The following is a 27,653-nucleotide window of genomic DNA, read 5'->3' as shown; positions in this document are numbered from 1 at the left end:
TTGATTTGAATGAATTATTAAAAAAAAAAAAAATCTGTTTGAATGATTCAATGACACTCAAATACTTCACATGTTTCATTACTGGATGAATTAGCATTTTTGAACGAATCTCTTGAATGAATGATTCAATGACAATGTAATCGGTACAATCATTATTTCAAGCATCAAGTTACCTTCAAAAGGTGTTTTGATATAGTGTTGATATAGTGTAGACATCAGTGTTTATATGCAAACTGTAAACTTTTATCCCAGTACTTCTGTGATAATTTGAATATTTGTAACGCAGAAAGAAATAATGATACTGTGTGGTAGTAAAGACTGTTTATGAAGCTGTTTCATACCTATACATGATAACTGCTCTTTCTGGCTCAGCGGCAGTACCAACGCAGATTTGAATGTTCCGGTATGATTTTTGTCAAAGGTTTAATAGACAGGCGAATCGTTATCATTTAGGAAAGAGATTGTGTGGGCGTTTGAATCGAGATCGTGATCTTTTTATGATTTAATTGTGCAGCATACTACACATACACATGTGTATACACATCTACACATAACTATATAAATTATGCAAGGTAACAACAACAACAAAAAAACTATAAAAGTTACAAGCTATTAACTTATTTAACTCTTAAGCTCATTTACATTTGAATTCACGCTTTTGCATGCTAAATAACGTCATTGTCGAACCTTACCTATGCGTTAGCGGTGTATCCACAAGGCTATGGCAACTTGCTGGGCAAATCCATAAAAAATTATTTGACCGACCATACTTCATACTGAAACTTTAGCTCTAAAGCACAGATAATTTCAAGCTTTCACAAGAAATTAAAAGTTTACATACCTCAATATGCTTCCGCAGGTTGGACGGCGAGTTTTTGAAGGCTGATATGGTTCGTTTTAGGCAAACAAAGCAAACATTTAAAACGAAATGAATCTTTAACATTTTCAGAAAACTGGAACATATTTTCTAAGTATGGCCATGGGTGCGCACACTGCGCCGAGGAACCGCCGTCTTCCATTTTGCCAACTGATCAGTGTTCAAAAAATGCTGGGAAATCACTGAACTTCACGACACGTGACCCTACAAGAGTGATTACTGATAGGTTGTCTGTCACCTGCAAAAAACCAATCACGTTTTAGAGAAGAAAAAAATCATCCACTGATTTTCAAAGCTGCTACATAGTAATGACTTTCTACTCGAGGACCTTGATAGAAATGTAGTGGAGTGAAAAGTACGATATTTGTCTTTCAAATGTAGTGAAGTTAAAGTCACAAGTTTCCAGAAAAAATAATATTCAAGTAAAGTACAGATACTCAAAAAGTGTACTTAAGTACAGTACTCAAGTAAATGTATTTCGTTACTGTCCACCTCTGGTAAGGCGGGACTTCCTTTCTACATCCTTTGACCATTGGGCGCTAGAGCATCTTGGTTGGGCGTTCCAATTTCTCACATTCATTTAAACAGAAGTGGCCCATCTCTGATAAATAGTCTCTGTTTCAATACAGATGAGGCGAGAGAACCGACGTGATCCTCAGACTGTGATGACGCGTTTCCGCCTTATTTAGCAGCGTAAATCTAGCAAACTTTTTTTAATAATCATTCTTTAAAATACTGAGTGTAAGTTTATATCATTATGCTTTGTGTTATATTATTCTGGAATTAGTTTTAAAAAATGAATTACCACAGCTGCGAGGGGGTTTCGATTACTGCTGAGAGAGTGACAGTAAATTTGGCATCTTCTCCCATCTGACTGTCTTAATCCACCGCTCTCCATTAGTACATAAACCAATTTTAATGTGATATATATGTGGAGAACATGTCTTGAGTATTCTAAACTTGCATATAGCCTACCCTGTTTTACTGATAAGTAATGTTAAGGCCATGTTGAATGTGTGCCCCTTCCTGTTTGAGTAAGAGTCTGTGATACATGATTTATTTTGAGATTGTGTTGGTTTGTTTTGGTAAGAGGATATGGCATTAATTGGATTTGTTCAGGTCTTGAAAAAGGTCTTAAAAAGTCTTACATTTGATTTTTAAAACTCTGCAGCAACCCTGTCTATTATTTTTTATTTTTTGTTACGTGAAACACAAAAGGAGATGCAAAGCAGAATGTCTGAGCTGCTCTTTTCCATAAAACAAAAGTGGATGGTGATTTATAAGGCCAAGCTCCAAAACAAGACAAGAAAATATAGATCTACAAAATTATATTCTGGCATATATTAACCCTGCCAGACCCTCAAAACCCCAAATTACCCCCATCAGCATTGAAAATATCCCTGCCGTATTCTGAAATCCAGAGAGACTTTATGATGCAACATCATCTGAATACTGACGCTGTCATATATAAGATTACAGAGGATGGTCAAGAGTGCTTATTCTTTTCTTTTCCACTCTTTTCCTTTTTATCTATCTCTCTTTATTTATTTATTTTGCCCTTCAAAGTGCAGATGACAAACCGCATGCAGTGCATCAGTGCTGGAGGGGGCTGCAAGGTATTAAAAAAAGCGCTCCACATGTGCCCAGTTCTCTGTTTTTAACACCTCTCTCTCTCTTTCTCTCTCTCTCTCTCTCATCTTTTTGTATCTTTCACTCTCTAAAGCACTTTAGATTTCTACAGTGTAGTCCTATGCACCAAAAAAACAAGAGCCCAATACAGTAGAGGTGAGGAGACCGTAAGAGACCCCAAAAAGACGAGAATGAAAAAAGAGAAAGGGCGATAGAAGCTACTAGCTCCTCTCCCTGAAATCCCAAGTTCAGGCATTCCGACAGGCCTGTTGCGATCTAGAATAATGATCTGACTCTGTTGCCCACTGGCAAGACAACATCTCTCAGACAGACAGAGAGAGAGAGAGAGAGAGAGAGAGAGAGAGAGAGAGAGAGAGAGAGAGAGAGAGAGAGAGAGAGATATTCCCTTGTCTCAATCTAATACAAATAAAATATGACAATTTCTCCCTGATTTTGTCAAACACACAAAATCAGTTTTGTTGTAGGGGTCAAAACCAACACGGCCTTAAAGTCAACATGAAATCAAAACTGACTCTATTTACTTTAATAATACTGTACATCTGCCATTATTGTGAACAGTTTACCAGAGCATGTTATTCTAAAGAAAAAATGTTCTTTCCTTTTCGGTTGACGTCACCAAGATTGTGCTGGCTTTTTGGTTAAATGTATTTTAATAGTCAAATAGCTATTTAGACATTGTTCTAGACAGCTCAGATTCAGGTATGGCTAAACCCAGGAATGTAAAATGCTCCTTTCACTATCCGATCATTTGCTGATGAATAAAATCAAGTCCTGAATTTTTTCTTGATAAATATTCTGTTTTACTTGACGATATGCACATTATGGCCTCATAAACATTTAAACACAGGAGCAATCCTCTTTTATTTACTCCAGTAGCCTAGCAACAGATAATCTCTCTGTCTCTGTCTCTCTCTGGTTTGCTTTTTCCACTAAAAGATGCAAAACATATTCTGCTCTGGCTCCACGTTCACACTGATTTAGCAAAACACACGGAACCGTAGGCCATGTCAGCCATGATGCCGCACAGATAAGCACACGCCTAATACCGCTGACTGCCGTTTGCATTTGTTTCCGAGTTCACGCAGAATGATCACCAAATCCAGTGTTGGGGAAGCAGTTTTGTAACTTGCAAAGCTACTCATAATTTCAATTATTTAAATTAGTTGCATATTGTTTGGGTGTACATTTAATCACAAAAGTTGAATAAAAACCTGTATTGTAATCTGCATTGTATATGATCAGAAAGGCATACTACCAACTATTTGAATTTTATTGATTAATTTTCTCCATGCATGGGATATCCAAATGACCAACAACATTTGCCAAAATGTGCCTTGTACAACCAGAGCACCCGTGTAAGATCCTGTTTTCAATAATACAGCAAGTCTTGATTGATAAAGTAATGTCAGAAGACATTTCCAATGTAATGAATGAACTGGTAGCAATAACAACTTTCTTATTGACTCGTTATTAACTTGGAGTGTTAAAACGTTTTTTTGAAGTTCAGTTTTATAAGCCGAATGAACACTTGTCAGAAATCTGGAGTTGTATTTAACATTTGATATGTTCAGAATGGCATACTTTTTTATAGTTGGTATACAAGTATATACATTTTTTTAATCATTAACTAAATGTTAATGTTTCAATATAAAAGTATACTTTATGTATACTGTGCATAGGATTTTCATTATTATATTTTATTTATCTGAGATAACTGGATACTGTGAGGTATGACAACAAAGTAACATACTAGCATACTGTTCATCTAAACATTAATCATTGTGTAACGTAAACTATCAAATTGTTTAAAAAAAAATAGTAAACAGTATATATACACATAGTACTATATCTAGTGGGCAGTATGCTAGTATTCTATTCAGATACAACCATTGAGTTCACTGAGAAGTTTGTCCAGTTTCAGAAGAGCACATTACAGATGAATCGACGTGTGTTACCTTAAAATCTTCTGGCAAGAGCAGTTTGCAGGTTCGCAGGAAACTAAGGATGTAGCGGAATATTTCTCCATCCCTGTCGATGAAATAATGCTGCTTTAAACTGTCCAGAACTATAGGTTCAGTTCCGTTAAACAGCCTGCTGATCCTGAAAATTAAAAACATGCACACAGTTAATGGAGTGAAGCCAGCCTCCTTTAAATGCATGACACAATTAGCATTTTTTTTTTCAATTTTATTAGTGGCCAGCCAAAAATGTATTATGGCCCCTGTTCCGAAACAAGAGGCTTTAGGCGGATTTAAGCAGCTAAAAAAAAAAAAAGTTTGGAAGTCTTCTTTCAAATATGAGATTAATACAGCACTGAAAACCCTTCTGTTTAGTGCTGGTTTATAATCTCGAAAGTCACTTGCCAAAAAAGCAACTCCCAAACATCACCACATTGTCAGAATGCATGAAAACACTACTGAACTAAAACAAGAGCGATGCATAAAAGCACACCCATGGATTTCAGTAATGACTATTAGCATTATGTAAATAAAATGTTAAAATTTTTTGGAAGAAAATGCAAGTGGTGTTTGCCCTTGCACAACTTGCTTCCATGATGCTGGTGGGTGTTGTGGGTGGTTTCAAGAGTGTTGCTTTGTGGTTGTTAGGGTGTTATGAGTGGTTGTTTACTTCCACCATGTGGAACACTAGGACACCGATGTGAACTTGAGAGGGAACTGACTTCATACATCCCTTTAAAAATCACTTTGACACCAGCTGTTTCAAAGTCATGGAAAAAATGGCTCAGAAAAGAACAATTACCTCTGAGAAAAGCTCTAGCAGTATTTGTTTGCGAATGCCAATTGCTCTGCTACCTTGTTATCTAACGCAGTGCTTCTCAAACTTTTTAGGCCAAGTACCACCTTCGATCAAATCACAACATTCAAGTACCACCTAGTCACCAACAATGTTCACTCAAATATTTTTTCAGCATTCGGCAGATATACATTTTTGCCGTAGTCTTAAAGATTGTAAGCAACATACACAATGCTATATTTGATTAATATCAATATTCCTGTAGTTTACACAATCAGCAAGAGTGTGTTTCTAAAATCAAACATACAATATTAACATTTAGAAGTTTTGCAATTCAGTTTAAACAAACTACTATATATATATATATATATATATATATATATACACACACATATACATATGTATATATATATATATATATATATATATATATATATATACATAGAAATTTGGAGCTTATGGATTGCTAGACCCTGTTTTTCATCTCAGCCCCTCTAAAATTATGCAGCTATCATCACCCTTAAAAATATGTGACAATGTGCATGTGATCCATGAAAACAGCGGCTGCAGTAAGATATCTGAGGTTAATTTTACTCGGAATCACGCCCTTACCAGTCGTTAACTTTAAAACTTGACAAACTAAGTATTTTCCTTCCCTCTAGTCATAGGTGACATAGCGGCAATGTTCGTCACATAGCGCTGCCTTTGCACACAGCTGTCAGATGCGCACTACATTTCTCTATCCCTCATCTGAGCAATCTTCCAGTGAAATCAAAAACAAAATACTGAGTCAAAAGCACTATTTAAGATCATAGACTTTAAGGAAGTCTGGGAATGTGTAAAATAAACAGAATCACGTCTTGCCTCAGTTGCATCAGTTTTTTGCTGTTCTGTTTTGTGCATGGGAATAATATTGTAGTGTGCGCACAGACACATCAGCGCAGCCACGCGCAACGAGAACGTAACCTATTCGCATCCTGCACTGCTGATGTAAAAAAAGATAAAGAGAGTGGGCTATCTTAAAGATATATTACAATTGTAAATAAAACATGGAAAACATTTGAATAAAATGTATATTTTTTTAATGTAAATATCCTGGGTCGTGCTGCGTACCACCTGAGGGCACCACAACGCGTACCACAGTTTGAGAACACCTGATCTAACGCAATGACATTCAGACGTTTATAACGGTTACTTAAGTGTCCAGAAACTTTGTGGGGTCACTGTATGCCCTACTGCAGAAGTTTCTAATCCATGGAGATCATTCATCATATTTAAATAGGAAAACATGTTTACAGAAAGTTCTAATTCTGATGCTAACTTCCATCATTCCTAAACCACACACTGATATTATACTGTACAAATGTCCCTAACGCAGAGCTGTTCATACTCATTTGCTACCTGGAAATACCTATCTGCGTTCTGCATGTATAGTTCAGTTCTCTTTATAAACTCTGATACGATCAACATTTTCTTTCCTAGTCAGAGTGACAGCGCTATCGTCGTGCCGATGCAATCTCAGCTTTAATCATCCCTACACAAAAAAAGACAGTGAGACCAAGCGAGCACTGGATCTGCTTGTCAAAGCCTGTTATAATGAATAACAGCAGAGGTATAAAGGCATTTATTATAGAACATACACTATTGACTCAGTCTAAGAGCAACAGAGTAACGGAAGTGATTTGCAAACACAAACACACTTCATTGAACTCTGCCAGGTGTGGATATTTACAGATGTTTCTTTATAACTCTGAATGTTTGTCCCTTTTAATGAGAGTATGATTTAATTCATACACTCATGCAAGTCTGTCTTGTATCAGCTCTATTGTGTTACTTTATTGTTACATGGCTGTCACCTTATGCACTTTCTAGTGCTCCCTCTCTCTCTCGCTTTCTTTCTTTTTATCCTTCCCTCTCTTTCTCTTCCCCCTTTTCGAAATCAATGCAAAATGCTTTATAAAAAACCAATACTCATCTCCCTGTAGCGCCTGCGGTCTTCCTTTCTCATATGGTCTTGCAATTCTTCCAGCTAGAATTTCACCACGTGCCTGAGGGCAAACACTGTTTTTCATCTGCACTTTTTTTTTAAAAAAGCAATTAAAATGCTGCCTGTTTTTCTTTTCTTTCTGCCTCTACCCGTCTCTCTCTCTCTCTCTCTCTCACTGATACACCCTCCATATCCTAATTTCCTCTACATCACTATATTTTCCTGTTTTCTTTGGGTAAATCAGCAGTTCTGGCCCTGAGAACCAGAGTGGATGAGATTCTCTGTCTCTCTCTGTCTCTGTCCTTCACCTTCAGCAGGTGAATCTGTTTCTCAGAGTGAAACTAGAGTGATTGCTGGTTTGGTTTTGTATAAGTGTGGCAGTGAGGGTTTGTTTTTTTCTGGCCAATGGGGTTTCATTGACACTTCCTGTCATCACCTTACAAACTGTCTAGAGGAGAGTTCTCCTTCTTCCAGACCCCTCAAACACTCACTACATGAGTCGGAATAATGGCATCTATATTATTACTGTCAGAATCAGATGAAAGGTTTAGTTCACCCAAAAATGAAAATTCTCTCATCATTTACTCACCCTCATGTCATCACAGGTGTGTATGACTTTTTTTTCTTCTACACAACACAAACAAAGAATACAAGAATATTTCAGCTCTGCTAGTCCATATTAGGCAAGTGAATGATGATCAGAACTTTGAAGGTCCAAAAGGGACATAAAGATGTTATAGAAGTAAATCAGATGACTCCAGTGATTAAATCCATATCTTCAGAAGTGATATGATATGTGTGGGTGAGAAAAAGATAAATATTTAAATCAATTTTTACTGTGAATCTACACTTTCACTTCCACATTCTGATGTGGAAGTGACTTTCACTTTAACATTCAACCACCTACTGGATGGGGCTGGTCAAAGGTGGAGATTTATAGTAAAAAAGGACTTAAATATTGATTTGTTTCTCACCCACATCTACTATATCGCTTCAGAAGATATGGATTTAACCACTGGAGTCGTGTGGATTACTATTACGCTGCCTTCTGAGTTCTGGTCACCATTCACTTGCATTGTGAGGTCATACTATTTTTTTCTAAAAATCTTCAGTTGTGTTCAGCAAAAGAAAGAAGGTCAAACTCATCTGGGATGGCAGTAAATGATGTGAGAATTTTCATTTTTGGGTGAACTATTCCTTTAATTTGAGCATATTTTGCCTAATTTTCCTAAAGTAAACATAAAAATTAAAATTGACCATATTTACTTTTCTTAATTCATATTCCTGTTCTTAGTGCGAGCAATTCATCAGTGCATGTTATTCCAAAGAAAAATTTGTTTCTCTTTGTAATCTTTCATTTTAATGTACTGTAATAACTTTCTTTTCCTCTGAAATTACTTTCCTTTTCCGCTGACGTCACTAAGGCAAAACAACTATTCGTTGTATTATCGTATCATACTTATGTATTATTTGTTGTATCTATCGCTTTCTCTTTTCATGGTCAAACAACTTTACACTGCCAAAGCATTAAAACCTAACATACATTTCCACACATATACAGAAAAGTATACATAAAAGATTTAGGTTGTATATTTGGTTCAATCTGTCTTTCCATTTGTCTGTTCTACATATTCTCTGCAACTAAGACCCACAACTTCATAGTAGTGTATAAGATTATGGCACACTCTTTGGTTACAACATTGTTCTGATCTCATCGCATGCTCATTATCTCCCTTTCACATCTGCCCTCATCTTACTGCTCTGTCAGAAATACCCCACAGACTGGGTGGGCATGAAACTTTCATATGTCCTGTCACTTCGGCACACCGTGCTACAGGCAGACGAATGTTCACACATTAGTTATAGAGCGAGTTTCTCTTGCCATGCTGCATTATTAACTGATCAATCTATTAAAAGACATCATCAACTTAAGCTTCTTTAACCGGACTCTCTTAGCTGTCACCTTTGCCTCAGAGGCAGAACGGCGCGAGAAAGTTTATCTGTCTGTGTGCCGTGTTTGCACTCATTTCGTGTGTCTTTGAGTGGGTTTCCCACTTGTCAGTGTTAATAGTTAGTTAGTTGATTAGTTCAAGTGTGTGCTAATTCGTGTTGATGGTCACTCTTTGAAATTTGATCATTTAAAATTAAGTCATGTGTAGCTAATGAAGAGAAGAAAAGTAAAGAAAAGGAGAAGAGAAGACGACGAGAAGAGTTGCTTAACACAGAAAATGAGACTAATCCAAGTCGTTTCCTAGATTGTTATTTTCAAAACAGTATAATATTTCTCTCTTAAAGACTGCTACATTGGCATCAAAAAGTATTTGGACACTTAAGATGCACTTAAATGTCTAACTCTCATTGCATTTGACTGCAGTAACTAAACTGCAAGTGTCATAAATCAAGTGTCACTCATTTTAAAGAAAGATAGCACAAGCACACTGCAAGCATTTCACAAAAAGCATTATAGATTTGAAAATATAATACAATAGAAACAGTTTTCAAAATGTGGACAAAAAAAAAAAGTACACGTTCTGTTGTCAATTGTTATTAGAACAATTTTATAGTTAATGTGATGGAACAACACCTGCAGTTCCTCTGATAGGAGATCTGTGAAACTGAGGGGAACTGACTTCAACTACAAAAAAATCACCTTGACACCAGTTGCTTAGAAGTCATTGCAAAAATGGCTGAGAAAAGTTAAGTTAGTTCTGAGAAAAGCTCTAGCATCATTTGGCAACTTGCTTTAATATATTATTATTCAGTGCTGTGACATTCAGACATTTTAACTGTGACCTAGGTATCAATACTTCTGAGCCACCATAGCTGACGAATAGAATAGAATGATAAAAAAATAAAAGTCCTTAGTTAAACTGACTCCCCCCCAACATTAAGATATTTACTTAATAAAGACTGCTATGTGGATTTAAATGTGCTAAACTAGCAAAATTACAAAAAAAGGACAATTATAAGAACAAAGTCTACTGTTCAAAACTTAATCATATTCTCTTAAGTTGAATCTTCAGCTGTTACTCTATATTGTGTTGCAGTAACATTAGTTTAGATATCAATAATTTACCATCTGATCAAGTACAATAACATAACATTCTAAATGGCTCCTTGTTCAATAAGTTATTCGACTCTCTATTTCTCTCTCTCTCTGTTCAGAAATCAGAATTAATCACTCTATGACGAAAGCTATGCGAGCGCTTTTTTTTATTCCATCTCTCTCCTAATAAAGTCCCAATTCTGGATCAGATCATGTCACTGTAGACAAGTTCAGAATAAATCACACTTCCACAACAATCAGATGCATGCAATAAGAGTGAGATAATTACCTTCTAATCTACTCTAACTGATTAAAACCAAACATCTTTGATTATCAAACACTCAAAGCACCATCCCTATATATACAGTGTGGTCCAAAAAGTCTGAGACCACTAGTGAAAATGATTCCATTTTGCATTTTTCTAATTTCATACAGATACTTATTACAAAATATGTGTTATGAGCATAACTTTTGAGTGAAAAGTTTAACTGAATGTTTTGAAGAATTTTAAAATGTCATTTATTTGGTTTGATTAATGAGAGCATGCACTCAAGCTGGCATGGACTTCACAAGTTTGTGCAAAGCCTGATGATCCATATTATCCCAGCGTGATTTGAGAACGTTCCAAAGAGCATCGTGTGTGCTTCAATGGAACCCAGTAATCTGACCGTCTGTTCAAAAGGAGTTAACATGCTCAGAGTCACATTTGCTTACATTTGATTGACCTAGAAATAGTGCAGAATCTTTGTCAAAATCCTAAAACTTTGCTCATTTCCAGGCTTAAATAAATAAAAAAAAACATTTGGAATCCACTGTATACAAATATTTTCCCCCATTTTTAAAAATGTTTTATCTATTGGAGTAGTTCATCTTTATTTCACAAATATTGTCAAACTAAAATCATTTGCACACCCTAAAAAAGCTAAATTGTACATAAAACATTGACATATTAATTTTCATTGTTACACTTTTTCTGACTTTACACTTCTGCAAGAGGTGAGGAGAAACCATGGGTCTTACCGTGAGTCTGGGTATTTGGTGAGGGTTGCAAGGCTGCTGGTGTACATGTGTCCTCCCACGTCAATGTGAACAGGCGCGTTGGCTTTGGTGAGCTGCGCCGGGAGCGGGATCCCCTGCGCGGCCAGAGGAGAAACCGGAGACCGGGTCAGAGACAGACGTGACATGCTTCTCCCTTCCTGGAAGCAGACAAACGGGAAAGCCATGGAACAATGAGGATGCTGATGCGCCTTCACGCTGCGTTAACGTCTCTCCCACCTTGAGCCTCTGTGCGAGTCTTATCAGATCGCTTTCTCATCTGCCCCATCGCATATTTAGCTTACAAATTATTGCCACAGCTCTAATGAAGTATGTTTGCATCTTTTCACTGGTGCAGCCCGAGGGCAGGATACAAGGATGTTTATTAACGCTGCAGAGAGAGCGAGGGAGCGAGAGAGAGATGTGAGGTGTTTGCCTCCGGGGATGGGGATGGGAAAAAAACAGCAAGTTTCTAATTAAAGGTCGTGTTATGTGCTAGACGTGATCTACTCCGACACTTCAGCAACCAATCTGAGCGTTTGGAAAACGAGGGCATTGTGCACGCTCACGTGGAATACCAGGCAACACTTCCAAACACAAATCCCAGTGTTAATGAACCAAGGTGCCAAATCACTTCCCTGAACTTTCACTGGAATGATATTCCCAACCCTACATGAACAACAGTCTCTCTCTACCCTTAAAAAGAAACAAGATACATTTCTTCCATGTGTACTCAGCTCAATTATTAATGCACTTCCAGTTCACAAACGATAACTCTTAATGCACTCTCAAACCAGAATTTACAATTATAGCACTCTCAATAATGCACAACTCACAATTGTCAGTGCACTTACTCTATGCACAACTCTAACCCAACAGTATGTCCTTCCATGAGAAGCAATTAGAGAGAGGTTATGCACTGGCCAAAATCCAGATCTCCAAGAGCCGTTTCATTTGAATCCATGAGCGTTCACACACTGACACGACATCAGCATACGCACTGCAGCTCTACTGTGCCGCCATCAAGAGTGAGGAGTATTTTATTATTTTCCTCTTAAATTCTGCGTTGCGATGATTCAATGAACAAGCAAGCTTTTCTTAACTGCTCACAAGTGTCCAAACTTAAAAAGCTTGTTTATGCAAGTCCAAACTTCTTTACCTCACAATACCCGGATCACGCAGGGCCACATCTGTTTGATGGAAATACGACTTAACATATTCCAGTTGTCATAAGAAAGACTGCTTCATTGTGAACGTAGTGTTCAAAGAGCTTTCAAAGACAAGTTCTTCCATGCAGTGGCTCATTTGTGCAGCAGTTATTTTAACCATACATGGTAAACAGAAGGCAGTTCACAGCTCCAGCGCTGGAGGCAATGCGCTGGAGGCAGACGGCAGAATTTTCCAGGGTGTTGCCACCAAGCCCTCAGCAGAAATGTTCATTTAATACACAAGCAAGACGATACATTACAGATCCCAATGGAGAAAAAAAAAAAAAGACTTAAGAAGTTTTGGCATATAAAGCTCATCTACATACAGCCACAGGGCATTGTAACCAAAACCACAGATATTAATGCTGGGGGAATATTGTGGATCAGCCTCTCGCTCTCTTGCTAACTCTCTCTCTCTCTCTCTCTCTCTCTCTCTCTCAAAAGGAGGGCCCAGGTAAAAGTAAGAATACTACATTGTCACAGGCAAAGCTGGTCAACGATAACATTAGAGAAATATTCTTTAATAAGAAGAAATAGCTCTAAACAAACTCAGTGTCAACGACTCCAAATCACTCCATGGCCAGCTAAAAATGTTTGGTTACCATAGCATTCTGGGAACTTGGAGAGCTTCTAAAAGGGGCGGGAGCTCCAAATCGCCAGCAAAGATACATAGAGCCCCTAACCTAACCCTCTCCGTATGTGGAAGTCTCGCCTCCTTTTGGAGTTGGCCCAATCCCCTTTTGTAGTATCCCCACCCCATTCTGGAGTTACCCAGCCCTCTTTTAGAGATTCCTCACCCTTTTGGATATCTCTGGGCTGCAGCTATCCAGTTTTTCTGAGCAACCACTGGGCGGCGCCATGATGATTCTAATTGCCTATTTTCTGATTCTGGTCTCGAAATGCAATGTAAAAACTAGCAGTACAGATGGAAAACAACAACCTTTTAAGTGATAATTTGAATTTCAGGCTCAACTTAAGCTATTGTTGGCTGTCATAACTCAACGTAGTCAATGATATCACTAACCTCATACCATCGATTCACGACATCTACACACTCAGGTGAAGCACTCTCAATAAAAACTCTGAAGTATCGGCCCTACAGAGCCACATGCTTATTTTTTTTGACAATTTTTACAAATACTTAAAAGATACTTTTAAAATCACATTACCCGCTAAGAATATACGCCGATGCGAGTGAAAACACTGGAGACTGGAAACTGAAAACAGGCGAATTGTAGAACACTTCCACGTTCAGAAAATTGGATACTTACTTGGGAACTTTTATAGTAGAAATCTGAAATGAAATGGGGGGGTTAAATCTGTTATATGAAGATCTATTACAAACTTATTAATGTTTTGTTGACATCAAACTTTGAGATAGTTGACCATCGTAAGACATTTTATTTAATTTATTCCCTATAGTTTTCCTTTCAAACTCCCAGACTCAGAGTTACCTGGCAGATAACCATTTTTAAACAACTAAACACTTTAGTAGCCTACGACACATTTAAAGGCAGAAATTGTAAAAAAAAAAAAATAAATAAAAATAGAAATAAAAAAAAAGGCTTGTATTGAGGCAAAAAATAAATGCCAGTTAACTTAAATATGAATGGAAATGCTAAATGAAACTTATAATGGAATCCAAATCAGAAGATTGTTACAGTTTTGCTTCCTAGAACAGTTTTTAGGTCGGTGCCCTACGGGTTAAAACTTAAATTCAGATCATTTCACAATATGGCGTCTTCCTCATCGCTATAAACCTTCAGGTATGAGACATATAATAACACGCAAACCTCGATGCCTAGTGGCGTTTAATAACGTTACAGAATCATAAGACCTTATAATATCACACAGGACATGGGCAAATGCGTAAAAAGCGCGTCGCGTTTTCGGTCTATAGCATTCATTTAAAACACAAATCACCAGTAATGCATGAATCATCTACTCTATATTTAGATGATATTTAATTTGAAATTGTACCGTTTCAAACATCGTAGGTGTCCGAATCGCGATCCGAGTCCGGTTCAATCGGCTCCCAGATGAAGGTTTGCGTTCCTCTGTGTCTCTCTCTCCCTCTCTTTCAAGTTTCTACCCAATATACGATTCAGCCTATCTATTCTCTTCCTGTCCGGAGTGAAAATCTCCTCGCACAGCATTAAATAACATGTCACAGATGGATTGGAAAGGGTCGCTGTGACTTTAAAGCTCTATAATAAGATGCTGTTGTCTGGACGCGTTCTGAGCTCAAGCGCAAAAGCGCACAGGACTGTTCCTTACCTTCTCCGGGAGACCAGATCGCTCCTTCCCCCCTCTTGATCTTCTTATTTCTTAATACTCAGATTCTGCTGCGTATATTAGCCTATTGACTGTCTTTTTTGGCCAAAATGAAACTGCTGCTTTGCTTATGGCCAGAAGAAAACCAATAATCCGTCTGGAAATCACAGAGCACAGCCGAAAGAAGAATTCTCGCTCCGGGCTGCGCAAACGCCTCTGGGGCCACAGGATTAGAGGACAATTAACTCAAGCCCGACCAGACTTATTTGAACCGATGAAAACCTGATATTCCCTCCTCGATTATTCGCAATCATTTACTGTTGTGTTCTTTTCCTATTTTCCGCCAAAGTAATAGGCTAATAGCCGGTGAGGGTTTAAAGTTCAGCGTATAACGGTTTACGCATCAGGCAAGTGTCACCACGCCGTTCCAGAGACTTTTGGAGAAGCAGAAAAGGCTGATTTTAATCACTGTCATTTCGTCTGATGCAACATTCCCTCAGGCGCTTTCGCAGAGGCAACACATTTTCCTTCTCTAAATAAGTAAAAAATCTCTCAAGTACAAGGCGCATTTGAACTCGTTGATAAAGTGGCGATAAAAGCATATTCTTTTCTTCTATAAACAAAAATCTAGATCTATATCCTTGTGGTGTTCGGTGAATTTCCCCCTGTCCTCACTCCCTCTCTTGGCTCTCATGTCTGAGAATTGTAATGCCAAATTTCCTGGAGGGCATTAAAAGCAAATGACGTCTAAGGACATGCATTCATTGTGCGCCCTCACAGCCTTTGCCCGCAGCCAAATGCGCCATTTCAATTATTGCGCACGGCTAGATGGAGCTGTCTGCCGCCAACATTTCCCATGCAAACAGGAGGGGAGGTTCACAGAACCTCCGTTTTAAAACCACAGTAACAGAATGCTATAGTTCTTACAGTATATTTCAGTTTCTTTACAACAGACAAATAAAAGACAGCTGCGTTGGACATCATCTGTGCCAAAGTGTGCAGTTGCGCGCATGGGCTAGCTGATTAGCCTATTTATTCTAATGTTTGTTTATTTGCGTGTAAATAACTGAATAATTGATGTTGCGCCGAGACCTGTAAATTACTTTGTATCTCACTTGCAAGACTGATGCTGTTGGAGTGTTTTCATGATGTATGGCGCCCACCAGTGTGAGATTGGAGAAACAACACCCAGAGAGACTCCTTGCCGTTTCCCATGCACGAATAGAATAGAATAGAATTGAATAGAATAGGACAACCAGAAAGACAATTCTTGCTGTTTCCAAAGCTGGAATATAATAGAATACCTGAATTACAGGTAGGTCAACTATGTGATTTTTTTTTTCAAAACAATTGCTTAATTGATTATAAAAAAGGAAACCTGAGCCGTCCTCCAGGTACAGCATCTGCCCCCCACCCCTACACACACAGACATAAACATACACACACACACACACACACACACACACCCCTCCCTGTTGGCCCAGCACAGTAGAACAAAACTCACCCTGGGGCAAGAATTTGTGTTCCTTGGGACTTACAAACCAGATAGGAAGTCCTGACTGTTCCTTCACTAATACAATATCCCTGCCGTATGTTCAGTTACACCAGTATGCCTGTTGTCAATTTAAAGATTTAAAAGCTAACAAAAAGTTGCCCCAGGTGTTTTTGTTGTCATCACTTAATTACTTTAATTAATGGATTTTACTATAGTGTTTGAGAGGAAAAAATGGGTGGATCAGATTCAGTCACAATCCACATTGAACTCTGTTTGACAGATGACACTGATACTTTCATGGACCACATTGGAAATCTGGAATATTTTTTGCCATTTAAATTTGAAAGTAAACAAACGTTTCAGGATTTTAGGAAAAGTTATTAGATAACATATAGAAAATGTTTATAAAAGGAACATTCCGGGTTCAACAGCATTTGTGGCATAATGTTGATTAATGTGAGGCACTTACAATGGTAGTGAATGGGGCCAATTTTGGAAACAGAAATATGAAGCAAATATGAAGAAAAGGAGCGACAAGTTGAAGCCAATTTTTAATGGTATGTCAACATTATGCCAGAAATGCTGTCGATTGAGCTTAACTTGTTTTGAACCCTAAATATTACTATTTAGTGGAACCTACTATTCCACTAGTACTATTTAGGTGTAGGTAATCAAATGCAAGCAAATTAGAGGTATTGATCATTTTAACACCTTTATACAAAGGTCAAATTTCTTTGTTTCAGTTGAAGCATATGCTCTTTGGAACATTCTTAAATCATGCTGGATTGAGTGCATCATGTCATTAAAGCAAAAGGTGGACAAACAAAAGTCTTAAAGCTGCACTACAGAACTTTGGGCTCTCTAGCGACATCTGTGATTGACACCTAAAATTGCAAGCAACTTGCAGATGAACACCTTACCTGAGTTGTGTTTCGGCGCTGCTCTTCTGGCGGATGAATTTCATGGTTTTAGGACTCATGACGGAGTCATGACGTGCTGTTTTCATGTTGATATTATGTTATTCCATTAAACATTTAAAGCAAAAATATTACTTGCTTTGATAAACAACACTCTTATTTACATATTATAAATGAATTTTACACTTACTGTATATAGCACTTTTCTGACACTACACTCAAAGCACTTTCGCAGAGAACAAGGGACTCTCCTCAATCAGTATATTTTAACATGATTATCCAATTGTTTTATCTACTACACAATAATGTTTGTATTGTACTACACTTATCAATTTAAGAAATTAAACTTGTGAGCTGATAAGAGTTTAATGGAAGACTTTATTATTTTTATATAATAATGTACAGCCAGTTGATAATGCAAGTGAACCATAATACAACAACAGAACATCTATGCACTGCACACAATAAAACTGTAAACTATAAACATAAAACGAGGATTCAGTAATGATGGGGATGAAATATACTTTATTAAACATGAAAATATTATGCAGAAATGTGCAATATAACAATTACAATTATAAATTTTCTTAATAATTTCTTCAGCAGTTAAGTAATAATAGAGAGATGGTTACTAAACAAATTAATATTAATGTACTATGAAATCGGTACATCATTATGATTACACATTTCATGAGGAACTACCTTGTAGTGACTTTTAAACAGACTATCTGCTAAAAGAACAATGAAAATAACAACGGCACACACGTAGAGACACAAACTTAGGGAAATCTCGAAACTGCAGTAATGTTATAAAACTTTTGAGCATATCGCGATTGGTAAAACACATGAATAATGTTCAATTTGTTAAAGCATGACAAGCAATATAAGCTTCAACAACCCTAGAAAACATGTCCAAGCAGTACAGCAAGTAAACAACTTCGCCAAACAAGTAAAAGATAAACATTCATCCAGACTGCTGCAGTGCTGTCCTGAACTGTGTGACAGTGACTGACTGAACTGAACAGTGTAGTTTCCCCAGCCGGAACATGTGACAGCTGGTGGTACATGTGCGTTTACGGACAAGACGTAAAGAAGCAAGGATGAATGATGCAAGCCTGCAATTTCATGCCAAATCCGACCCGACAGCTCAACATCAATTTTGTAGGCTTACCGTAGTGAAGGCAAGGACATTGCTGTTTTAAAACACTGATTTTTATGTACTCAATCAATAATGGCATTTTGTTCATTTCTAACCAAAAAAATCTTCCATATGCGCTTTAAATTTGCATACATTTTACAATTAAACTTTACTCAAATTAAATTATGCTGAAAATATCATTTGTAATTAACTTTTGTATTAAATTAGAAAAAAGTAAAAGAAAAAAAAGAAGCATTTTCACAAGTGATCAGAATTTCGGCTGCCACTGTATATAAGTTTATAAAGACATTTCAAATGTTAAATTCAGAGAGCAGAGTTTGGATTCAACAAACACTTTAATAATAATAAAAAAGAGTTTTCTTGGAATTCTATTCAGATCACTTATGGATTTTCATCCAACATTTGTATGGGAAAGGATGGAATTATGATGCTTCTGTGCTAACATATATATATATATATATATATATATATATATATATATATATATATATATATATATATATAAAGTGAATCTGATGAGAATCAATTTTTAACTGAATCAAGAGCTATCCTTTGTACCATATTGAAATAATTATCCATTAGAATGTGGTTTGGCATTAATGCCAGATCTCATCGTATAGGACAATTTTCACAGTCACAAGGTTTATATCTCAGTAACTGTTTTGAGGTTTTGAGTCAAGAGTCAGAAGTTCAATTACACAAATGCTTGCTTTCTCTAGCAGTGGGTTTGTATGTTGCCTTAGTTCAGTATACATTCATATGTTTTAAATATGTTATTTGGTTGATTATCATTACTGTCAATTAAAACAATGGTTTGATTGTTTTGTATTTAATTTTTTTTTTATTTTATTTATTAATTGATTTGTTTTATAATAGTTTTACCATTTAAAATGTTGCTGAAAAGCCTATATAAGCTTTTTAAGGGCAGTTTCCCATTGTGACAACTTATCCCATATCGTGTGACCACATGACCTGCTATAGTTGTCATCGTGTGTTTAAAGAACTGTATCTCCATTTTCCTGGTAACAAAAACAATGCAAGTGTTTAACAGCTTTTTTTAGTAGCCAAGACTTTAAAAGGGACAGTATGAGGCTAAACTGACTTTCAAATATAAACCCACCCTGAGAAATATTCACCTGAGTAATACGTGTGACAATTAGCCCCAGTCTCCCCTATACTGCATGTGTCTCAGTTTACATGTTTTGTACAGATTTCTTGCAATGAAGTCACATTTTTGTCACTAATGTGCACACTCTTAAAAATAAAAATTTCTTTATCAGCATTTAGTTCCATGAAGAACCTTTAACATCCATGGAACCTTCCCATTGCACAAAAGTAGTAGAAAAAGATTCTAGTAAAAGGTTATTCAAAAATGGTTCTCTTGAGAACCTTTTACTGGGGAACCAAAAATAGTTCTTCCATGGCTTTGCCGCAAAAAAACAAAAAAACAAACCTTTTTGGAACCTTTACTTTTAAGTGTGTTTTATACATTTTCTCCAGAAGTTTGAGGTACGTCTCGTATGGGGTCTTTCTGACTTTCATAAGAATATGAGAAACACATCTACTCTTCAGTCTCCACAGTGCATCTGTCTTTGAGGAAGGCATTGCCATGGGCTACACAGCAATGTGGCTATAAAAGCAATAAAAGGTGACAATGGCTTTTCAAAAAATGAACGCAGCATCTCCACATTGATGAAGACACATTTTTGCTTTTGCCTTTCTTTAAATGTCATAGTGATGGATGCCATATTTTCTCTTCCATAATTAACTGTTTTATATATATATATATATATATATATATATATATATATATATATATATATATATATATATATATATATATTTGAATAATGATGCTTTTGAAATACAGCCAGCAAAAGGGATAATCACTCAAATATGTGAAAGTCATATGGTAAGAGGGATCATGTATGTAAATGAGTGCATATGCATTAATACATGACCTAAGAATAATAATCACGCCTACAGGCGCTAAAGCAGGTGGCATTAATAGTCACGCCAGAAGCGTTGAGCCCAAACGCACAGCCACCATGCTGGTCTATTTTCAGCCCCTTTATAAGTCCATCATTATGTTTTTTTTTTTTTTTTTTACACGGTTATCTGAGCCCATTCAATGTCATTTGTGTTCTTCTGTTGTGTGAAATAGTTTTTTTTATTTTTTTATTTTGATGTGGAAGATGGCCATTCTGTATATGTTTGTCACATGCAGAGAAAATATACTTAAGTATTTTTAAAGCTGTGTGCTCAGAGTTTAATGAGCAGTAGTGTTTCTGGTCTCATTTGGGCCATTATTACGAACATACATTAAATGAATCTTAAAGAGCTTTATAGGAGGGAGGAAGTCACTCTTAAATGAAGGAAGAAGAGTCTATTTTGTAGAGTTCATACTCCTTTGCAGAGAATCTGTGAAATAGTTCTACAAGGTCTGAACTATTTAACATATTATATAAAACAATATGGGTAATTTCTGTCATGCAGTGGAGTACAAAACATGTTTCAAATAGAAATCATATTAGTTCACAATTAAGTGAATATAGGTGTGACATTTTAATTATTTTACTACAATAAGTATTAGCAGTTGATTTGATGAATTCTGTGATGTTATGTGCAGAAATTACATGTAAAGTACAGAAATCAGTATATCGATATTTCAAAAGATGGTTAAAAAAAAAGCTAAATTAACTTTACACCCTCATGTAAGCTAACCATGAATCCATCACTGATTAATGGCAATCTTTTGCTCTTTTCCCATCCTTTCCATATTTTTCATTTACTTGCTGGGTAAATAAAGTTGAAGTGGCCGAGTTTGACCAGAACATATTTCAAATAAACATTACACAGCTCAAAGTTTCTGCATAACAGCTGACTCGCACAAAGACTTCACATCTACCAATATAGCAGATGTACTTCTAGCCTCATCTTACAAGCACATGAGAAGCGGAGGTGGAACATACATTGGTCAGACATCAAAATAGGTTAGTGGTGGAGCCTCTGGTAAGGTAGAAAGTGTGTACAGTATGTTGGAATTTGAGTGTCTCACAAATAGAGCCTTTTAAGAGATGGATTGAGGAGAGTCAAGATCAGAGATCTTAAAAACTTAAACCTTAAAAGAGAGGCAGCTCTCCTTCAAGCACTGGCCCACTGAATTCACTCACTGAAATGAGAATTAAAAAAAACAAAACCCAAAAGAACAAAGTGAAGAAACTTTTTCCCTCTTTACCATTTCCAAACACACGAGTCACACAAAATAATTTATAACATTAACTTCAAACATGTTCACCTAATTTTTGCCAACCAGAAAGTGTCTAAATACTTCATTTTGAACACTATACTAATTTCAATTGTTTAAATCACCAAACACAGACAAACTTTTTCTAGTGGTTTGATGGAGGTTTTGCTGAAAAAGCACACTTGTGCCTTTTTTTTTTTTTTTTTTTAAACAAATCTCTTTAAAATAAATGACACATTAATTGAGGCATTTCTTGTGTTAAAATACTATGGGGCCACACTATAAACACACTAACTGCTCAATATTATTTTGCAGCAACACTTCACTCAAGAAGCCCACAAATGTGTTTTCACACACAAACACTCATACTTTCCTTGTGTAGAGAGTCAACTTTTGGCTTTTAAGGTCTCTTAGTAACCTGTTACACCTGTCTTCACTAATTAGCCCTATCTGCATCAATTAGCATATTAGTGGTTTCTACCAAAGTCAAGTCAAGTCAAGTCATTTTTATTTGTATAGTGCCTTTCACAACACACATCATTTCAAAGCAGCTTTACAGAAGATCAGGCATTAACAGAAAATAAAACTGTAATATCTATAAAGTCTTAGAGTCTTCATTGTGTAGTTTGATTAAATATGATTGTAAATTTAAAAAATAAGTAATTAAATAATAATTGTATTTATAACCCCAGTGAGCAAGCTGAAGGTGGCAAGGAACACAAAACTCCATAAGATGTTGGTTAATGGAGAAAAATAACCTTGGAAGAAACCAGACTCACTGTGGGGGCCCATTTAAGGCAGATTAGTTCACTCTGCAGCCATATTTGGCAGCGAATGTCTGAAATGTAGTATGACGGGAAGAGTCATGTATGACGAATCAGTAATATTCAGCAGAAAAGTACCACCTGTTTGGTTGGAGAACCCTAAACCTAACCCAAACCAAACCAGGTAGCACTTTCCTTATAAATGTGAATAAGTCTTCCCCAGCCATCCTATGTTTCGGAAATCTGCCTTCGGGCAGCTATTTTCAAGTGATAAAAGTACAGCTCCTCTGAATCTACCTGAATGTGAAAAGACCAAAGTCTCCAAAACTGTTTGTCAAGATTACAAGTGAATAACATATTTCAAATCAGCAATAAAACCTGACAACAATGGTATCATAAATTGTGCTTTTTTAGCTCAAATTACACAATGAGCTTGCACATTCTCAAACAAAGTGACAAGGTGACTAACAAGGCCTTGTATTAACAAGGTGAGTGGCACCTTTTTTGTAAGGTGGGACTACTGTACTCTCACGATATTTAGTGTTTCAATTTCTCCTATTCATATACATTTGAGTGGGCTGTCTTCTCTTCTTGTATTGTTTCTGGCTGCACACTCCAAACAGCCCCAGAATAGGGCAATAGAGAGAATAAGAGGAAATAGTAATCAAACTTCCAAAACAGAGAAATGCAAACACACCTGTCACACGGGGCAGTAATGTAACCCTACATAAAAAAAATAAATAAATAAATAAATAAATAACAAAATGCAATTATGTGTCTGTTGCAGGCCAATGTTAACAGTGTGATACATTTCTCAGTATAATTTTTGATCTTGTTATGTTCAGTAGAACAATTTTGCACAAACATTAAGCTCAGGAAACAATTCCCTCAGATAGACCTTCGTGTATCATGTTTTAAGTTGTGTCAGTTTTTTACAGTGTTTTATAGGGCCCACCTAAAATGTCCTCACTAGTGGGTTTTCAACAAGTTTTCAAAAATGTGGCACTTACAAATATTATGAAACCTGTACACACACACACACACACACACACACACACACACACACACACACGTGTTGGTGCAGCTATCATTATGAGGACTCTCCATAGACATAATGATTTTTATACTGTACAAACTATAGATTCTATCCCCTAACCCTAACCCTACCCCTAAACCTAACCCTCACAAAAAACTTTCTGCATTTTTACATTTTAAATAAAACATTGTTTAGTATGTTTTTTAAGTGATTTGAATTATGGGGACACAAGAAATGTCCTCATAAACCACATTTATAGCATAATACCCTTGTAATTACCAGTTTGTAACCTAAAAAAGAAGTCCTCATAAACTACTTAAACCTGCCCACACACACACACACACACACACACACACACACACACACACACACACACACACACACACACACACACACACACACACACACAACCTACAGAGAAGTATTTGTTGACTTGCTGTGGTGCCCACTAGTGGACATGTTAAACACATTGTCACTTTTTCCCATTGAATATCCAGTTACTCTTGGAAATACCACGTCACATTTCAGAATTAAAAGGGTTTCATGATGACTTCAGTGGTGGAGTATCATGCAGCACAGCTGTTAAAATCATTCCTGAGGTTTCTACAGCAGAGATAAGGAGTGTGTGCATTTCTTTCACTGTTAGAAATTTGCATTTGCTCTGTGTAACACGTCTCCATCTGAAACCCTCTCAATCATGTGTGTGCAAAGACAGAGAGAGAGAGACACACGGCCTTGCCTTGGGCATACTGTATCTTTCCATCCTTGTATATTTTTTTCCAGCTAATTCTTTCTCTATGTCTGGCTCACCAGACACACACACACACACACACACACACACACACACACACACACACACACACAGACCCTTAAAACTCTTTCCTTTCTACTTTATCTCGACCTTTTCCTCCCTGTCTCTGTTCCCTCAGGCTTATGAAGGTTGACGTCCGAGCAAGAGGCGGGTTTACTCTGCCAGAGGCCTCACATAGCCCTTTTCCACTGGCATGGTTTGGGTTCCTGGGTAGGTGTGATTTCTCGAACTGTTCCACGCATTTCCACCGCAGAAAAGGCCGTTCCTGGGCCGAAAACCTAGTTCCACAACAGCCCCAAAAGCTTGCTGGTCTCTACGTAGGAACCGATTACATCAGGGGACGGAGGGTGGGATAATGATTCGTCACCATGGTAAAGTTTTCCCAAACAACATCAGTAGCTACTGTCTGCAGCAAGGAGTACATCTTCACTTGGACAATTGAACAAATCATAAACAAATTGAAAAACACTTAACAGGGACCATAAGAAGGACATAAGCAAAAGCGACAGAGGACGGAGCAACAATGTTTTGGACTCAGACACTGACCAGCCTGCTAACTAACCGGGGCATTGAATTTAGCCAGTAACGCTCGTGATAAACAGTGAAAATGTTTCCCTTCACTGTCTGTTCACAAGCACACTTTACTTAAAGCAAAACTTTCTTTCTTTCTTTCTTTCTTTGAACTTTGATAACGGCCGAGATGTTCTTCATCAAATTCAGTACAGTACTCTGAAAGTATGGGAATTCGGATGCAGCTGTAACTTTTTCTCTCTATCCGTCTCTCTGGCCGTGGGCATGTCTCTGATAACTGCTGTCTGATTGGCTCTTCAGGAGTTCCTTGTTCTAAAAGCGATTCTCTGGACTCCAGTATTAATTTAGTGCTGTAAGGGAGACCCATCCATCCTGACCTGGGCGGTTCTGTCCAGCGGGCTGATGGGGACCATTCCACAACCCACCACCGCCACCCCCACAGCAGCCTGTCAAAGTGACTGATGGGACCAGAGGATGTCCGAACCTCCCAGAGAGAGAGAGAGAGAGAGAGAGAGAGAGAGAGAGAGAGAAGAGAGAGGGAGATGCCCCAATGTGGTACTAACATGTTTTTTTGGGGGGTTTTTTGGAACCTACGTACCTTTGTAATACCATGTTCTTGGTCACCCCTGCGGAAAACCAACCCAAAGTTTGCTGATCTTAGCTGGTTTAAGCTGGTTTAGCTAATCAGTTTGTCTAGCTGACAAGTGCTTAAAACCCCTCTAAAACCATCAAACCAGATGAGCCTAACCAACTTGGCCATGCTGGGAGACCACCTTAGGCTGGTTTAAGCTGACATACCTAATACTGTGTTTTTTAGACATGCACCATGGTAGTACCATGGTAATTTTTTGAAGCATAAATAAGCACAGCATAAATTTACTGGGGCTCGTGCTAGCGACGACCCTGGTCCAGGGCTTAACTAATTTATTTATTTCTCATTTTCAAGAGTGTGATTTCTCACGACACCTGTTGATGATACGTGTCAGGAAGTGACATTTTATTCATGCTATTAAAAAAACAAACTTGTAATAAACTACAGAAGAATGTGTTATGTGTACATACCATGTGTAACGTTTCCTGCTCAATATCCCCAGACCTCAATATATTACAGAGATAGTGCTGCCACCCTGTGGCCATAGTTCTTCATTGCACTGGTTTAACCTTGGAGTCACAGGCATTTACTTAGAAAAGTTTTTCTCCCATGAAGATAATGGCAAAATGCAGCAACATAAAGCAGCATTAATGCATGGATATTCACATATTAAATATATTGTGGTTTTAAAGAGGTCCGTTTTAAATTTAAAGTGATCAAAGTATTTTTTTTTTTCTTTTGGGGTAGGGTTTGGTTAAGTCTGTAGTATTTATTTATTTATTTAATTATTTATTTTGGGGTAGGGTTTGGTTAACTCTGTAATCTTTAAGTATGTATGTATGTATTTTTTATTTACTATGTTTATTTACTATTATTATTATTATTTAAATATGGATTAACAACTGTTTAAATCCTGTTCATTATTGTTATAATTATTTAAGTTTCCTTAAACAATGTTATCATGCTTTGACATCATTGTAATAAACAAAAGCCAATAAAGCAGTTGAAATAAATAAATAAATAAATAAATAAATAATAAGAATAAGAATAGGAATAAGAATTGAATAAAAAAAAGCAATACAAGTCTAAGGTATGTCCTCATTTAGGTACTGCAAGTGAACGTGTGTGTGTGTTTTATGCTTGTATGCACAGTTTCTCTTAAATGCTAATTCATACTCCAGAGAAAGTGACAGAAGTGAATCAAGTTCTTTTAACTGGACAGAAGACAAAACAGCAGTACAGTCAGACTGCTGGGCATCATGACTCTTCAGTGGGACACTTCACCCCCTGGCATCTCTGCTCCATCTATCCGTCTCTCTGCTCCTCTCATTACTGGCAGAAAGTTGAGAAGTTTTTCATGCAGCACTTGAGTTTAAGTTCGGTGTGGCTTTGAGCCCTCCAGCATTAAATGAGTTTCACTCTCTCTCTCTCTCTCTCTCTCTCTCTCTCTCTCGCTCTCTCTCTCTCTCTCTGTCTGTCTTTCTCTCTTACATCAGGGCAGATAGTCATCCATCTAATCAGTGATGTGTGTCTGGTGTTATCTTGAGTAAGTCTGGTGTGAATTTTAGCTTTGATCTGTTGACTCAAGCTGCTGAAATTAGCTCAGGGCATTTACTCAGATATGAAAGGATCATTCAAAACCGAACAACCCAAAACTGAAAATTCTATCTTTATTTACTGACCATGTCATTCCAAACCCATACGTATGCCTGTCAAGCTCCAAAAAGGACAAAAACACCATAAAAGCAGTCCAGAGTCATATGAAACTCCTTAATATTGATTTCGCCATACTTGTCAATCTTTCATTCTGTTTGCATGCAGTTAGAGAGAGAATCTGTAATGTATAGATGTGAATGACGCCTTGCATCATAAAATATCTCAAATGATTTGACGAGTAAATAATCCAGTTAAATGCATTCTCAGTCTGACAGTTTACTGTGAACACTTGTTTAACTGCAGCAAGACACGTCAGTATCCTCAGGATCTGATATGATTTACTTACAGATTCAAGATACAAGACACAAAATCATCTGAAGCAGCTGTTGTCAAATCGTTCAATGTGTGAATGTCTTTCACACGCAGTTCACTGAGCAGTGTTTGTAAAACCTCATCCAAAATGCCCATTTAATAATGTAACAATATAAGGGTGATACCATGCTAACTAAAAAAAAACTTTAAGGAAATTTAAGAAATTCACTCAAATTTGAATTAAATTGATTCTTCCTTAAAATCCATTTAGCTGATGTAATTATCCAAAACAAATTACGATG

The 27,653-nt window shown here is 37.0% G+C and overlaps 1 protein-coding gene across 3 annotated transcripts in view; it reads right to left on the bottom strand.

Annotated features, from left to right (window-relative positions):
• The window catches only part of LOC127416622 (BTB/POZ domain-containing protein kctd15-like), a 34,086-nt gene extending 18,747 nt beyond the window's left edge, over nucleotides 1–15,339 (bottom strand). Inside the window, exons 1-3 of one of the 3 annotated variants that reach the window (XM_051656063.1) lie at nucleotides 14,835–15,339; nucleotides 11,335–11,510; nucleotides 4,483–4,627 (exon numbers count right to left, since the gene is read on the bottom strand). In XM_051656063.1, coding sequence (XP_051512023.1) covers nucleotides 4,483–4,627; nucleotides 11,335–11,498 — 309 coding nt within the window. In that variant the 5' untranslated portion in view covers nucleotides 11,499–11,510; nucleotides 14,835–15,339. Of the gene's footprint in view, nucleotides 1–4,482; nucleotides 4,628–11,334; nucleotides 11,511–12,508; nucleotides 12,734–14,537; nucleotides 14,619–14,834 lie in introns of those variants that run through there. The other 2 variants (XM_051656062.1, XM_051656065.1) reach the window with 2 other exon arrangements.
• Nucleotides 15,340–27,653: the final 12,314 nt, after the last annotated feature.

The sequence above is a fragment of the Myxocyprinus asiaticus genome, chromosome 26, assembly GCF_019703515.2.
Source record: "Myxocyprinus asiaticus isolate MX2 ecotype Aquarium Trade chromosome 26, UBuf_Myxa_2, whole genome shotgun sequence".
Taxonomy (NCBI): Eukaryota; Metazoa; Chordata; class Actinopteri; order Cypriniformes; family Catostomidae; genus Myxocyprinus; species Myxocyprinus asiaticus.
Note: the sequence above shows the minus strand (reverse complement) of the source record. Positions and strands in the feature narration are given on the sequence as shown.